The 17127-nt window shown below is 42.6% G+C and overlaps 1 protein-coding gene across 2 annotated transcripts in view; it reads left to right on the plus strand.

Moving 5' to 3' along the window:
• Nucleotides 1–5096, plus strand: part of LOC136056595 (heterogeneous nuclear ribonucleoprotein K-like) — a 33103-nt gene extending 28007 nt beyond the window's left edge. Inside the window, exons 10-14 of one of the 2 annotated variants that reach the window (XM_065748880.1) lie at nt 1545–1595; nt 3154–3175; nt 3254–3336; nt 3772–3941; nt 4728–5096. In XM_065748880.1, coding sequence (XP_065604952.1) covers nt 1545–1595; nt 3154–3175; nt 3254–3336; nt 3772–3941; nt 4728–4761 — 360 coding nt within the window. In that variant the 3' untranslated portion in view covers nt 4762–5096. The remainder of the gene's footprint in view (nt 1–1544; nt 1596–3153; nt 3176–3253; nt 3337–3771; nt 3942–4727) is intronic. The other variant, XM_065748881.1, reaches the window with a different exon arrangement.
• The last annotated feature ends 12031 nt before the right edge of the window (nt 5097–17127 follow it).

The raw sequence follows: 17127 nt of genomic DNA on the forward strand, positions 1-17127 counted from the left end.
TCTTAAAGTCTAGGAAGGATGGAACCAGGCTCCACCCCTTCTGGGGTGGTTTGGGACATGATTCAACAGTTCCCATACATTGAGACTTGTTTTGTTTCTCTATTACAGAGCTACATATTTTAGTATGTAACTACTCCAAATCAAATGGACCATAAAAACCATTTTGATAGCTGAGAAAACCTGAACACATTTTTAGTATTTCTCTTGATGTGGTGGCATAACTTTTTTTGTTCTCATTGTTTAATTTGTTTTTAAAATCCCGATATTCTTTCACATATACACATGCACAGCAATGAACTGGGCCAGGGATAAGGTGTGCAAGGGCATATAAAGCATAAACCCTGTTGTGATTTTTGGTGTAGGCTGTTTTCTAGTTTTGTTTTGTGTGGGTTTTTTAATTCCTAAAGTGTTTCCTAATTCCTAAATTATTTTTAATTTGGAGTTAATTCCCACTTATTTTTTAATATACATGTTGGGCTATGTAAGATTTCAATAAAGGTACATACATTTAAACATCTCACTTTCAACTTATATTTTTTTTAAAAGAGACTTTATATTAAGGAGCATGTAAAAAAAAGCTTAACGCTCATTTTTCCATAAAATTAGGAGGAATGAACATACCACTCTTCTGAATCTTTTAAAAATAAGGAAAAGTTGCATAAAGGAATTATGTTATGAATTAAGATTGTGTGCATATTCTTTTATTTAGTTGTAAAAGTCAATACATTCTTGTTGATACTGTGTTTTCTTGCCATCTGTTTCATTTGGTTTCCAATTTTACTAACTGAAATTAAATGGAAGTTACAACAAATGAGTCTATTGAGAAGAAAATTGTTACATATCATGATCTATCCTGCACCTAATACCTTAGGAACCATTTTTAGATTGCACAAATGTTTAAATAGATAGCAGATTCAAATATAAAGTAGAGTCTACAAATTATATTTCTGTAATTACTTGCTTGGCTTTACTTTTAAGAGTATAGTTCATTTCTGATGTAAATATGATATATATCACCATTAAAAATGTAATTAGACTGTTGATATCATTATTGATATCATTAAGCACCATAAGATCATTAGTTTAATTAGCAGCTATTTGAAGTACATGGAAATGAAATGAAATATGAGAAGCCACATCCTTCCTGCTTGATCTGCTGCTTACATAGATATATCAATGACAACTCTTCTTACACATGAGATAAATAGAAGATTTGGGTGTTTGAGAATAACATCTTTTAGTACATAGTACAGTTTTAGCTCTTAAAAAATCTGTTCAAGTTTTATTTTTCCCTTACCTGTTTGACATAAAAGCAAAATCTACTTACAGAAACATATGAATGTGATCAGTTATAGTTTCCCTGCAATGAAAGTAAAAAGGAGTGAGTCTTGTAACTAGTCTATATCATATACTTCTGAATCACTGTAGTTCAGAAAAACATTTTGCTGTATCAGTATATATGCATTTGATTGCCAAGTTGCATATAAGCCTCCATAGCTTGGACTTGATTTGGATTAACTTACCCTTTTCTCCCTGCCTGAAAGATGATGCAATGTCACGTGGACACCTGTGATGACATGCAGCCACCAGAGTTGGTGAGTGCATTCATGCTTTTATTTAATTGGTGTTTAACTGTTGACTTTTGAGAAAATCCCTTTCTTGAACAGGTTAAGCGATAACTTGAATGTAGTCAGCAGCATCTTCGATCTACAGAAAGATCACTAAAGTTAAGTTTCTAGCTCCTGTACAGGTAGTTATTGTTCCACAATAGAAGTGTGCAACAACACAGCCAAAAGAGAGGTCTCCTGTTATATTGCCCCTTCTGTACCCCATTCTAGTGTTCTAAACAGTAGCTTTCAATGTAACACTTGATTTCCAACACCATGCAGATGCATACTTTTCAGGGTACATATTTTACCTTTGTGTTGTGTTCTCTGTTTCAAACAGCACCAAATAGTTTAACTTTCATTATCTACCCATTTATTTGGGAGCATTCCATTTGTGTTTATCAAAAAGCTTCTTAGTCTTAGGTTTCAGGAAAGCGTTCATTTTTATAGAAGATGCGAATGTATCAAAATGAATAATAAAATAGCATTAATAACCAAGATCTCTTATGGATGGTGTAATTCAGAAAGATTACCAAGATAGCAAAGAGACAAATAGTATAAAAGGAAATACTCACCTATCTCTGAGGATCAAGACTCACAAGGGGAAACCACAAAGGAGGAATCTCTAACAAACAACCATTCCCTAGTGGTGGTCAGCCCTTAAATGGAGCCAAGGAGAGGTGGAGTCAGACTCCACCCCTTCTGGTCACATAGATGAATTGTCTTCACCTGTGCTCCCACAGCTGACTCAGTGCTCACCTCAGGTGATCAATCAGTGGTTAAGGTCCTGATTCAACAGTTCTTGTACACGTGGAAACTTCAACAGATACAAAGAGCACAGTAATGCTATTTGATAGAGCAAATTATCAGCTACATGACACTATTTTTCAACACAGTTATCACCATTAGCTATGCACGTTCGCTAGTATTGAACAAGAGCCTGTATGCCATTCTCTTATTTAAAAAAGGGGAAAAAAATGTCTGCACCAGTAAAGGTGGCCCTCTGTCATGATTATTTCTTCTAAGATACAAAGAATTGTAGCAATCTGAATGGATAGACATATAAAATCATAAAAGCTATTCTTAGAGTTGATCTGCTTTTTTTTCCTCAAGATGTAGATGGAGTAGGAGGATTGATAGTTGTTAGGTTCACTCATTTCTCCTCGGCTGTATAGGTAGTAGTAACGAAGCTGAACTCTGATATTGATTTGAACATTCGTTTAGTTCAAGGGTTTATATCAAGTTTCAACATCGAGAATTGTTCACCAGCAGCTGAATTGATATGAGTGCTTGATAAACTACTGTAGCTTAATCCTCAGTATCACTTGATGCCTTACTCTTAGAGATTTTGACTGGACAAGCTAAGAGCTTCTCATGAGATAGCCTTCTCCCTCTCCCATCTTCCTAATTACACTTAGATTAAGGATGTAGGTTAGGATTATTGCATAAAATAATCTCAAAGTTAATGTTATGATACTGTGATATGTTATGTGAATGAAACATGATTATTTGCTATTTAAGCGTTTTCTTTCTCTTTTTCTTATAGTTTGAGGGTGGCTCTGGATATGGTAAGTTTTTTATAGAGAACTTTGACGCTAACTTCATTATTTAATCAGTAAAAGGCTTGATGCGTATGTTTAAATTAGACTATTCTTATGCAGGGGGCCGTGGTTCGTATGGAGATCTTGGTGGGCCCATCATCACAACACAAGTAACAATTCCCAAAGATGTGAGTTGAGTTGACTTGCTTTATGCTTGCATTTTTATAAGTCACAGCCTTTTCTCAGACTGTGCAAGTAAACCAAAAGCATTTGAGATGCTTGATGAGTACTTTTAATATAAAGCAACTGCTTCTAAATCACCAGAAGTCTATTTTAAAGAATGTTTTGTTTTCACTTTAGAGATGCAATGAACTATTTTATTAATTGTTCATATTCAGTAATAAAGACAGTCTATATAGCTTGGTTTTGCAAATAAATACCTGATTCTTGCAACTTTATCTCAACTATGTTTATATAATAAATGTTGCAGAGGCTGTTTTGAGACTCTAAAAGAGTATGCTTTCATTGCAGCTCATCAAGCTAAATTAATGGAAGCTACTTGAACAGTACTGTGCTTTTACAGAGAAAGTTGTATCAGTAAATGAATACTTTTTCTCCCTTAGTTGGCAGGATCTATTATTGGAAAGGGTGGCCAGAGAATCAAACAGATACGACATGAGTCAGGAGCTTCAATCAAAATTGATGAACCCCTAGAAGGCTCAGAAGACCGAATAATAACTATTACGGGAACACAGGACCAGATACAAAATGCACAGTATTTACTGCAGAATAGGCAAGTTGATTAAGCTTAATGCTGTCCTTAATTGTCAATTTTAAGCTTACTTCCTAATAGACTCTAAAACTCTTCTCTGTGCTATATGTTTAGAAGGCAGGATTTAAAGTAACTGTGAACTTCTCCTGTAGTAGTTCTGTCTTTCTTCTCTTCTGTTCTCCATTCCAACTAAAATGAAGACCGTCAAAACTAATCTTGATGGAAAATGCCTTAATCAAGTAGTCCTCTCGTTTCTCTGGTGGAAATTGCTGCAAAAAATCAAAACCCTACTTGTAATAAATTACATAGAACCTGTAGAAAGCACAGAAGGTTTCAGTGGACATTGGTCTAGTTCTGTGTGGAAGACTAGTGATTTTTGTTGTTTTTAGATAACTAAATTGACAACAAATCACAGTCTACCATATGGCACAGACTATGCCTCTACAGGACAAGTAGAAATAAATTGGTGCTGTTATGTAGCATTTAACACCTCACTAGCATTACTTTTTCATCTCTGCCAAATATTAACAATTTCAGATTAAATGTACTTAATTTTGTTTTATTAACATGTTGGTTATCATCACATTTGTTAATATTCCATTAGAATGTTTTTCTTCAGATTACTAGTATTTAAATGTACATAAAATACTCACCAACCTATGATTATTAGCCGTTAATCTTTAGAAGTGTTTACTTTTAAATGTATTGAGAGTTTGTAGTTTAATCTTTAAGAATGTAATTGTGAATATCAATTCAAGATGTGTGGTCCACCATTCTAATACATGCTTTTTTCTTTTTCTTTTATAGTGTGAAGCAGTATGCAGATGTTGAAGGATTCTAATGCAAGATTATTTTTTCTTTTTTATAGTGTGAAGCAGTATTCTGGAAAGTTTTTCTAAGACTATTGAAGAACTGAAGGAGTCCTGCATCTTTTTTTAATTATTATTATTATTTTTTAACTTTTTAATATCTGCTTCTGTTTAAAAAGCCAACATTCCTCAGCTTCATAGGTGTTCTGCATTTGAGGTGTAGTGGAATCTGCTGTTCACCAGATGTTTTACTTGCTTAAAAACGTTTGAGAGAAAGGAAGGGGCACACAAGACACTGAAATTTTGAAACAGCAGCAGAGACTGAATTTTATTTTTGTTCACTGTAGTGGTAAAATGTAGTGGGGTTTTTTTTTTGTTGTTTTTTTTTTTTTTTTTTTTTTTGCTGTAACTAACATGAACACTTCGCTTTATTTACACTGTTTTGGGGGGGCTTTGTTTCTTTTAATTGGGGTGAAGATTGATAGTCAACATGTCCCTGGCATCCTTTGAAAGCAGTGTGCAGAATGTGATACTCTTTTGTAAGAAATGTTTTATGGTTTTCAAATAAATTTACTGAACCTGTTCTTGGTGGTCATTCTTTTTTTAGTGTACATAAGGTAATATTTAAAGTGTCAGGATCCTCCCATCTCCTTCCCCAAGAAAATGCGTAAATAATAGGTGCTCTTAAGCTTGCTTTATTGTTTATTTGATATAGATGGAGTTGCATGTATTTTTTCCTTCAGATTAAAGAAACTGTGAAAACACTGGTTCATCTTTGATATTTGGAGGAAAATTGCAAAAATAATAATGTATACATTGTGTAAAATTTGACCTTTTTTGGCAAGTGTTTAACCATGTGCAGTACGTATATACTGTCACTAATATATATAAATAAAATATTTCAAAATAAATTTGTTATACCATAGAGTTGTGGGTTACACACACCTTGTTCTAGACTTTTTTCAATGCAGATAACAGTTTTAGAAATGTAGTTAGTGTACCATTAATACACGAGTTGTAGGGTTTGGGGTTTTTTTTTTTTTCAGAACTTTCAGCTGTATGAAGTCTACAAACTTGCAAATTAGCAGTATCTAAATTGCTTTTAATTGTATGCAAAACTTAAAATTGTTTGGTTTCCCTGTTGTGTGTTCAATTCCATAGGAAATGTGAGAAATTTAAAAAGATTATGTACCTATTACATGAAATATCCATACCTTGACGTTTTTATTTTTAATTTACAAGTTTTTATTTCAGTTCCTAAATAAAAACAATTTTAAAAATGCAAAAGAACTTTGTAAATCTGAATGTGATGGATCCAGTTAAGAGTGGATTCTTTCCCTTTGGCAGATGGGCTGTGGGTCTAGAACTTTTTGCTTTTTGAACCATGTGGGGTTAATGGCTGTCATAACAAGGAATGACTTAGAATTTAATGGGGAAGGAGATAAGAGGTGACATCCTTAGCAAAACTATAATCAATGATTAAAAAAAAAAAAACAAAAAACTCTGTCTAGGGTCATAACTGTGACAGTTTTCCCAGTAAACAAAAATGTAGAATTGGCACTTGTGTTGGAAAGTGTAAAGCAAGCAAAGGCGGTGACAGAGCCTTTATTAGGGGCGAGGCGCTACAGAAAGAGATATTAGAGATAAGGGGAGCGAACTCACCCCTCCCTCCTGGCGACCGTTTGGTTAAGGAACGCAGCCACCTCTCATTCGAACACTGGCGTGCCGGAAAGAAGGGAGCCGGGGGGGGGAGGGGCAACCCGCGCAGGCTGAGCGTTATCTGTGCTCTCGGAAGCACCGCCGGAAGCACCACCGAGAGGGAGAGAGCGAGAGGACCGGTGGACCTGGGCTCCTCCGTTCGGGTCACTCAGATGCTCATTCACTGGTTCAGGCTGTGACCAGGCAATCCCACTACAGAAAGGCTGTAAATAAGTTCTATGGAAAAATCAACCTCAAAAAAGGCGTAAAGAGAAAATGCAAATTAATCAAGAAAAACATAGGTGCATAAAAGTTGTGCATGTACAGGTGGCTTGTGTAGTTATGTTTTTAAAATAGACTGGGAGAAGGAAAGCTGCAGAAGTGTCAACATATTAACGTTGGGATTTTCTTTTCCCCTTTTCAGCAATTTGTACCTTTTGAGAAGCTAACCTAGTCTCATGAAGTTGAACACTGTTCTAGCTTCAGAAGGGTTTTTGTTAACATTTCTTTGGAAACAGCTATGTATGATTTGAGATAAGTCTGAGGGATTACTGCTGTAAAAGAAGTTGAGTTGTTTAAATTCTGTTTACAGCTGGACCTTGTTAGGTCTTATTTGCTTCTTTCCTCTCCAACCATTTCCCCTGCTAACCTGGTGCTGAAAAGCTGTCTCTCCTGAGTTTTGTGCCAGAACTTTGCTAGGGGAGAGGAATGTAGGGGAATACTAAACTGTTACGGTGTTATCCGTGACAGTGACTCAAGGGAAACCGAGAAGGGAGAGAGAAAGGAAAAAAAAACAAAACTGCACCGTCAGTGGCCACGCGGCGGCCCGAGCAGAGCTGTGCGCTCCGGGGGGGGGGAACGGAGGAAATAGATGGGTCTACAAAAAAACAACGGCACGATTTGAGAAGGAACGGTAACTTTACTAAATCTAATAACATTGAACAACTGAGAGAGAGATAGTTTCCAAACCAAAAACTGGGAGCTTACGTTGGGGAGGAACTGCAGGAGAAGCACACGTGCTGAACCTCCACAGGCCCCTCACTACAAGAAGGACATTGAGGCCCTGGAGCGTGTTCAGAGAAGGGCAACAAAACTGGTGAGGGGTCTGGAGCACAAGTCTTATGAGGAGCGGCTGAGGGAGCTGGGATTGTTTAGTCTGGAGAAGAGGAGGCTCAGAGGAGACCTTATTGCACTCTACCACTTCCTGAAGGGGGGTTGTGGTGAGGAGGGGGTGGGCCTCTTCTCCCTGATAAATAACGACAGGACGAGAGGGAATGGCCACAAGTTGCGCCGGGGAAGATTTAGATTAGACCTGAGGAAGCATTTATTTTCTGAAAGAGTGGTCAGGCACTGGAATGGCCTGCCTAGGGAGGTGGTTGAGGCACCATCCCTAGCGCTGTTCAAGAAGCGTTTAGATGAGGTGCTAAAGGATTTAATTTAGTAGTTGGGTAGAGATAGTGATAGGAGGATGGTTGGACTAGATGATCTTATAGGTCCTTTCCAACCTTATGAACTTATGAACTTATGAGCAGCCTAGAGAAAAAGCAGCCTGGCGTCTGGTGCGGAGCTCCGCCCCTCTGCTGCTCCCAATAGCATTAACTCTTTAACTGCCTGCAAGATGTTCTGGTGTGGAATACCCGCATCAAAACCACAACATTCCACCCCTTATTCCACATCATCACATCATGCTTAATACGTATCTATACAGAACCAAAACAGTAATAACATAAATTACATACAAACATAGATATACATAGATATACATGGAATCACAGACTGCGCTCCCCCAGCATCAAATTCTCTTGTGGGACACACTGGACGTCCTCATTTTTATCCATTACCCACCAGGTGCACCCAGGTCCCTGTGCAAAAAGGGTTCCACAGAGGGGTTTGCCCTTTCCAGAGGCTGGAAGGACCCACACTGCTTTTCCCAACATGCTCCTTACACGTACCACAGGGACCTTATCTCCCTCTATGGTCTGTAGGGAGCTGGATTGTGTAGGACCCTCTCGGTTGACTGATCCCCTAGTATTGACCAACCAGGTGGCTTCTGCCAGATTTTTCTCCCAATGCTTAAATGTCCCGCTACCCTTTGCTTTCAATGTGGTTTTTGAGAACGCGTTGTAGCGCTTGATCTTACCAGCAGCTGGTACATGGTAGTGTGATAAAAATAAGTTCTGTACTCGTTAATCAAACCAACTTGAGACAGATGTGTCAGTGTTTTTCAGTGTTTTTTTCTGAGAGTTCTGTAGTTTGTAGAAGTCTCAAAATAGATATATAAATATTTTGTCTAAAAACTTTGTAGTCTGTGCAAATTGGAGCTACAGCACTTAGTTCTAACACCTGGACAATGAACAACAGATAGCAGTGACCTTCTAAGAAACTGCAAAAGAAAAATAAGTGAATCTCCTCTTAAGTGCGCATGATCAGAGCTGAAGAGGACTACGGCCTTCATCATCTCGATCACCAGGAGGCAGAGAATGAACCCCAAATAACAGCCGGTGCAGCCCAGGAAGAGAAAGATAAGACGTGAATGCAGAGATAAGAGACAATAAAAAGAGGGATCGGGAGGCCCCTGCTGCACGCCTCTGGTGGAGCGGAGACTCCCGGCCACCCAGCGCTGTTTCACTGTTTTAATCTTTCGGGTCATAGTCAGTGTCACGGTGTTATCCGTGACAGTGACCCAAGGGAAACTGAGAAGGGAGAGAGGAGAGAAAAAGAAGAAAACTGCGTGTGAAACATGTAAAGGTGATTCGTGTCAAAGATAAAAAGTCAAAGCTGCTAACACAATACTCTTAAACTGGCATTAATTCCAATTGGCATATAAAGTTATTTAAAGAAGTAAAATTTCCTTGTAAGGCATGGAAGGATAGAACTCTATCTGCATTTCAAACACTAGCCTTGCAAAACAAAGCAAAATCCTCACACCAAGGAGTGAGAGATAAGCATCTTTAACGCAGACCTTGCAAAGACCGGCCTGGAATGCACCAAGGGACGAATAGGAAACAGCCTTCATCCATAAAGGCCACTTGAAGAAGAGGGGCTTCAGGGAATTTTTCGACTGCAAATCATCTTGATAATGATCGCGGCGCCTTAATGTCTCTGTTATGGATGTAAATAGGGGCCAGTAGTCCTTTTCGGGGTACTTAGCTTGGAGAAGCTGATCACTGGAAAAGGACCACATGGCGCCAAAGGTGCTATCCCCTTACTGATTTATCTGTTGGGCCAGCTGTGTTAAGCTTATCGATAAGAAAACAGGACGGACATCCTGTTCCCCCAACAGGATGACCAAATGGATGTCCCTCCTAACAAAACACCAGTGAGGGGCTCTCCCCCTTCAAGGTTTGAAGATTTACAGCAAGATCGACCCTTAAGTGTAATCCTCTCTATAAACCAGAGTTTGGAATGTGATGAATATGTATGAACTATACCTTTAAATAGGTATTCTTTCTTTCTTTGGTGTGTGTCGTTGGTGGAGCGAGACTCCCCGGCACACCCAGCGCTGCTTGCTTATTGCTTTTCACCTTTTGCTTGTAATAAAATATTGCAAAAACTCCAATTGGACTCTGAGCGTTTATGACACTGCGTCAGTGGCCACACGGCCGCCTGAGCAGAGCCGCGCGCTCCGGGGGGAGGCGGAAACAGCGGGAAGAGATGGGTCTACAAAAAACAACGGCACGATCTGAGAAGGAACGGTAACTTTACTAAATATAATAAAATTGAACAATTGAGAGAGAGAGAAAATTTCCAAACCAAAAGCTGTGAGCTTGTTAAGGAGGAAACTGCAGGGGAAGCACACGTGCTGAACTCCCAAGGCAGCTGAGCGTGGCGCACCCACGCTGAGCGCGGCCTAGCATCCGGTGCGGAGCTCCGCCCCTCTGCTGCACCCAACAGCATTAAGTCCTTAACTGCCTGCGTGATGTTCTGGTGTGGAATACCAGCATCAAAACCACAAAACCACAACATTCCACCCCTTATTCCACATCATCACATCATGCTTAACACACATCTATACATAACCAAAACAGTAATAACATAAGTTAAATACAAACATATATATGCATACATATACATGGAATTACAGACTGCATTCCCCCAGCATCAAATTCCCTTGTGGGACACTGTAAGAGACTAATATCTTATACCATTGCCTCAAAGGTTGCTGATGAACATGTCTGAACATGTCCAAGCTTGACCTGGGCAAGGGTTGTGAAATCCCTTGTCTATGGGACAAGCTGATGGGCATGTCCTGGGGCAGCCTAAGCTGCAGCTCAGTGGCCATTGAACACTCTTTTGTGAAACTCACCTCCAGGGAAAGATAACCATCTCAGGTGATACTCCCCTGACGCTGCAGCTCAATGACCGGAGAACACTCATTTGTGGAACTCATCTCCAGGGGGAGATAACCATCTCAGGCGATACCCGCCTGATGCCCAAGCAGGAGGGGTTCGAGGGGTTCGAGGGGTTCGTTAGGTAGACTGGAGAAATCTGGGAGATAAATAGAGGGGTCCTGCAGCCACGAAGTTGGAGGGTTTTCTCTGGAGTGGCTTCCTCTTGGAGAAGCTTTCTCTTAGTAGAGACCTCCTGAGGTGATCACTGCCTGCTGCTTCCTGGAGAGGCCTTCTCTTTGGAGAGACCTCACGAGCTGATCACTGTTCGCTGCTGCCCCTCCGGGGGTTGACCCCTCGCTGCTTCTCCTGTGCTGACCCTGCACCCCTCCTCCTGTGCTGACCCAGTGCTGCTTCTCCAGGACAACTGCTTGCTGCTCAAGGCTGCCCGTCGCTGCTGCTGTTCTCCGCGCTTCTGCCGCCCCTGCTCTTCTGCCTCGGACCGTCGGAGCCGCTTGCAACCGGACCGCCCCTGGGATCCTGGCTGGTGACTATCCCTGCTTTGTACAAGCCCTTGCTTCCTTCCTATCTTTCCTATCGCTCGCCTTCCCTTCCCCATCACCCTAACAGTGTCCGCTTTCCCCATCTCCCTGGTTTATAGTAGTAATAAACTGGTCGGACAAACATCTGAACCGTTGTTTCTTAATCTCACGCTGGGTATATACATAATCAAAGAACCTTAGTCACCCTCCTTTATATTGGAGCGTGACATTTCTAATGGCGTAGTCGGCAGGATAACTTCCATGACTCGCCTCCCTCCTTTATATTGCCTGCTGACATTTCTAATGGCGTAGTCGGCAGGATATCCTTCGTGAGAGTGTTGTCCTTCCAGATATAATTTGAACCCTTTTTCTGTGTATGCCTCTTGGAGTTGTGAGGAGTGATATTTTTTCATTTAAATGTGTGTACCTCTCCAAGAAGATCACTCTGAATTCTGAATTTGATAACTTAAGTGTGAAATTGGAACCTTTTTCTGTGTGTACCTCCTGGAGTTGCAAGGAGCGATATTTTTGAAAACTTAGATGTGGGCACCTCTCCAGGAAGACCGCTCCAAATTCTGAAACTTTACTGTTTATGTGTATACCTCTCGAGGACTTGTGAAATATGTGCATGCTTCCTCGGGAAGACCTCTCTGCATTTGGTGTTTGATAACTAAAGCTTTTTCGTGTGCGCCTCTTGGGTAGTGAGGAACTGTGTACCTCTCCAAGAAGTTTGTTTACCTTAGAAAGTGTTGTTTTTAGCTTTTGTCTTTTTGTGTACTCCTCTCAGCAAAAGGGAGGAGTGATTGGAACAGTATTTACCTTTGCTTGATAGGTGTGTTGTGCCTCCCTGGGTGGGGGTGAGGTGTTATTTGTGCTTTTGAATACCTCCTCTCCCTCGGTGTAGACCTTTTGTGGGTATTGAGAAAATGTGTGACAGTGCCACAATGAGTTGTGAAGATGTATTATTTGAACTTTTGGAAAAGCATGGTGCTAAACCCTCGTTAACAGGGGTAGACTGGGCACGGCAGAACTGGTATAATGTGCAGAGCGTCTCTGACCGTATTAGTGTTCTGCAAAAGAATGCTCGTACCCGAGTTGGAAAAGGGAAGGCATTTATTTGTGCGGTATTGGGCTCTGCTCTGGTTGCAGCTGTAGAATTCCGCGACCAGCAGCTTAAAACAGAGAGCCAAGCTTTACAAGCATTGCATGAATCAGTTAAAGTAAGTCAGGAATTGATAAAAGCTCTGCAAAATCCAATTGTAAACCTAGAAGAGCAAGTAGAAAGAGAAAAACATAATTCTGATCTGTTGCAAATAGCTTTAAGGGAAGTGTTAACGAGTAAGGATGCCAGTGGTACTAGTGCACCTCAAGAGAAAACTTATCCAAGGGAGGAATTGCAAGGTATAAAGGCAAGTGTAGACAAGTTAGAAGCCTCCCCAGCTCAGTTGCGTCCTTTAATAAAAACTGAGTATTCCTACAATAATAGCGAGGATTTAGATCCTCAAATGAACATTAAAGAAATCCCTTTCTCTACTACTGAGCTAGCAAAATTGAAAAGAGATTTTGGCCGCTCTCCTAAAGAATCAGAAACAGAGTACGTATGGAGGGTCAGCCTCACAGGTGGAGATCAGATACTTTTAACTGAAAAGGAGGCTGAAGGTTATTGGGGACCAGGAGTATTTTTAACTACTGGTAACTGTCGTGCTCCTTGGTCCCTTACACAGAGAGCTGCCTATTGGGCAGGTGGTCTTAATCCCCTAGAAAGGGGAGACCCCCTTGCCATTACTGGAACTGTTGATCAACTAGTAGAGAATGTTCAGAAGGCTGCCTGTCTCCAAATGATGTATGACAGGAAGCTGCAGTTACACCATGAATCACCCATGATGTTGCCCGTTGATCCTGAGAGAATGACCCCTCTAATCAGGGGGCTTCCAGAATCACTGAAACCCATAGGCATACAGTTGCAAGGAAAGATACAGGCTATGCCTCAGGGAGAAAGAACCCGGGCAATGTTAGAAGGAACTGCAACCTCTAATAATTTGCAGTCAGGATGCAGAGTATGGACATGGGGGGAGGTTGCCCAAGAGTTAATTAACTATGGAAGAAAATATGGGCCGGTGGTTTCTTCCTCCAGTAAATTTGAGCCAAGAGGAGTAAGGCTTGCAGCAGCCAGACTTGTCCTCAGGCCACCTAGCCCAAAGCTTAATGAGACTGAAAAGCTTTCATGCCCACTAAGAACGGGTAGGCGAAGCATTGATCATAAACGTAATGGTCTTTGGACTCTGGGCTGGAAAAAGGGCATTCCATGAAACTTGATGGATGGACTGACAACAGATAGGCTCGAAATGCTGGTGACTGGATGGCTGACTAGATCTGAGGAAAGCAAAACCCTAGGTCCTAGTTGCCTCTCCAGCACCAGAAGAACTACCAGAGTCATCAGGAAACTAATTCCTTCACCTCTCAAGTGAGTGGGGGGGTGAAGGGTGAATGTTAGGAAGCTCACGATTGGCACTGAAGGGACATTATTTGATTTGTTTTCATTAGGCATATAAACGACTACCTGTAAACTGGACTGGGGTATGTTATGTTGGAGTAATCCGCCCAATGTTATGCCCTTGATCTCCTTGCAGATCAAGCCTCACAGATGCGGGCAGAAGTAATCCAGCATTGCATTGTTCTGGACTACCTGCTAGCTGAAGAAGGGGGTGTCTGTGGCAGATTAAATGATTCCACTTGTTGTCTAAAGATTGATGATAATGGGAAAATTGTCAAGCAAATTGCTCACGGTATACGAAAAATAGCACATGTTCCTGTCCAAACTTGGAAAAGCCCAGACCTTGACCTCTTTTCCTGGCTCCCAGGTGGCCCATGGCTAAACATATTTTATTTATTGTGTGTTATTGCAACTCTTATGTTCGTTCCTTGTATAATACCCTGTTTTATTCAGTTGTAAACTTGGGCAACATGTGCTATCTTCTATGTACTTTACAACCTCCTCTGCTGATGAAATGAAACGTATCAGGGCAACAACTGTAACCAAGACTAAAGAATCTTTTGTAACATAGGAAACTTTTGATTCCCTCCCCCCTCCCTCCTTTACCCTTCTGCTTCCTATCTTTTTCTCACCATCATGGATCACCACTGTCCAATATTTAAGCAACCATTGAGTCACGGTGTGGTGTATGAGACTAATATTTTATATCATTGCCTCAAAGTTTGCTGATGAACATGTCCGAACATGTCCAATCTAGTCCTGGGCAAGGGTTGTGAAATCCTTTGTCTAAGGGACAAGCAGATGGGCATGTCCTGGGGCAACGAAAGAGTGATAAGCTGCAGCTCAGTGGCCACTGAACATTCTTTTGTGTGGTACTCATCTCCGTGGGGAGATAGCCATCTCAGTAGAAGCTTACCTGGCAGGCTAGCACGGGATTTGCCACGTAGGCAAGAGAAATGAAGGATAAAAGAGGGATTGACCACCATGAGATTGTTGTGGTTTTGTTGTTGTGGGTTGGTGTTCTTCCATCGGAAACCTCATGAGCTGTTCCCTGCTGCTGAGCTCCCTCCTGGGCCTGCTGCCTGAGACATGCTGCTTTCTCCTGGACCTCGCCGCTCCTTCAAGGTGTTCTACCATCTGAACCCTCACGAGCTGATCACTGTTTGCTGCTTCTCCGGTGCTGACTGATGCTGTTCCTTGACCTTCCCCATGCTGCTTCTCCTGTGCTGACCCGGTGCCGCTTCTCCAGGACAGCTGCTTGCTGCTCAAGGCTGCCCGTCGCTGCTGCTGTTCTCCCCACTTCTGCCACCACTGCTCTTCTGGCTCAGACCGTCGGAGCCGTTTGCAACCGGACTGCCCCAGGATCCTGGCTGGTGACTTTCCCCGCGTTATACAAATCCTTGCTTCTTTCCTATCTTTCCTATCGCTCGCCTTCCCCATCACCCTAACAGTGTCCGCCTTCCCCATCTCCCTGGTCAATATTGGTAATAAACTGGTCGGACCAACATTTGAACCGTTGTTTTTTAATATCACGCTGGGTATATACATAATCTAAGAACCTCGTCTCCCTCCTTTATATTGGAGTGTGACGTAGGTTCCCGAGAGGCACACACACAAACAGTTCCAAAGACACAGTTAAGTTTCAATATGTGGAGTGATCTTCCTTGAGAGGTGCTCACGTTAAAATTCTCTAATTATCACTCCTTGCAACTCCAGGAGGTGCACACAGGAAAAAGATCAACTTTACTTAAAATTCCCACAAACACAGCTAAGGTTCAACATGCGGAGATCGTGGTGGGCGATCGCAAGCCCTTTTTCCCAAGCCCTTTTTCCCTCTCGTCTCAGCAAGGCGAGTCACCGCTTTCGGATTCAAAGGAACCCAAATGGGTCCCCCTGACCTAATCTCCGCTGGGAAAGCTCTGTAACCGCCCAAAAGTTCCGCTGCTCCCATCTCCTCCCTTATCTGCCTCCAGTCAGTGAGTGAGGTTGGGCCCCTGCCTGGCTGGCACCGCACACCACTCTGCTGCGGCAGAGTAGTTAGAGGCAGAGTAGTTAGTTAGAGGCAGAGTAGTTGGAGGCGCGGCTGTTTGGGGAGGCATTTGGAAAAGCGGAGATGGCGGGGGGGGGTTGCGGGGGGCGGCAACCGCTCAGGTGGAGTCACAGCGGGCAGCACAGGGGCAGGGGGCGGCCGCTGCTCAGCCCCCTCAGCCCCTCCCCCTCCCCGTGCAAGATCCTCCCCCTGGCAAAAGTCACGAAAGGAAGGATACAGCGACAGGCCCGCATTCCCGATAGGCGGGCCGCATGAGACTTCCGCATTCCATCGTCCTGGCATATGTGATAAGGAGCAAACTTCTTTGTTCTTATCTGATGGTTCCCAGGGAGGGGCACAGGGCTCAGATGCCATCTTGGAGTCTGCAGGAACAGAACAACCTCCCCCGCCTGACCCCCCTGTACACCCCCCTGGACGCTCGTCTGAGTCTCCGAAAGTGGTCTGTTTCTCTTCTCGGGCTGCTTTAAGGGCTCCCAAGATCAACCCCCAAGTTTTAAGCTCAGCTGCCTTCTGCGTAGACATGGCATGCTGAGACAAGGTTGTTGTTAAAAGATCCCATTTGTCGGGTTCATAGATCTCCACTAAGGAGGTCAGTAACCCCTCTCTCTGGAGCAGTGTTAAAACAGCTGCGATCTCCTTCTTAGAAGGTGCATACTTATCACAGTACTTCTTACAAAGTTGAAGCAATACCTTAATCACGGATTCCATCGCGGCACCTGGGACATTCCGCTCCCCTGCCGCCTTCCCCGATTCGTCGTAACCTGCGAGAACTGGAGGCTCCAAATCGGCGTCTAAGCCCCAGAGGGTGGCCAACCCCCGCCAGGCTCTTCCACCGCTTCACCACGGTGGGCTCCTGCGTCCGTGTCGCAGCCCGTCAGCAAGCAGCCAGCACCATCACATGTGCCTGATCCTCACACGGGGCACCATTTGTCGTCGCTCCGACAAACCTGGGAACTATACGGTGCTGGTGCTGCCTGACGTAAATAAACTGCACCAATGTGGTGTGGCAAAAGTTCCGCTTTTATTGTCCCGTACATCTCTTTATATCTTCTTCCATGGCTACGCCTCTTAGGGTCTGTCCCTAACTCACTGAATTTCTCAGGATCCCACAGGTGCTCAAGATCAAAATTGCATAACACCGGGGGTCCCCACGCTTCTAATTTCTTTCCTAATTTTTTCCACCTTCCCTGCCATTCAACACTCTCTGGTTTTGGGGAAAGCTTCCTCCACATGATGTAAAATAATGCTGCCGAGAGTGCATTCAGAAAAACAGATAACACAGTTGC

Source organism: Cyrtonyx montezumae, unplaced genomic scaffold (genome assembly GCF_038088225.1).
Source record: "Cyrtonyx montezumae isolate F1298 unplaced genomic scaffold, pur_monq_1.0 scaffold_55, whole genome shotgun sequence".
In the NCBI taxonomy this organism is placed as follows: domain Eukaryota; kingdom Metazoa; phylum Chordata; class Aves; order Galliformes; family Odontophoridae; genus Cyrtonyx; species Cyrtonyx montezumae.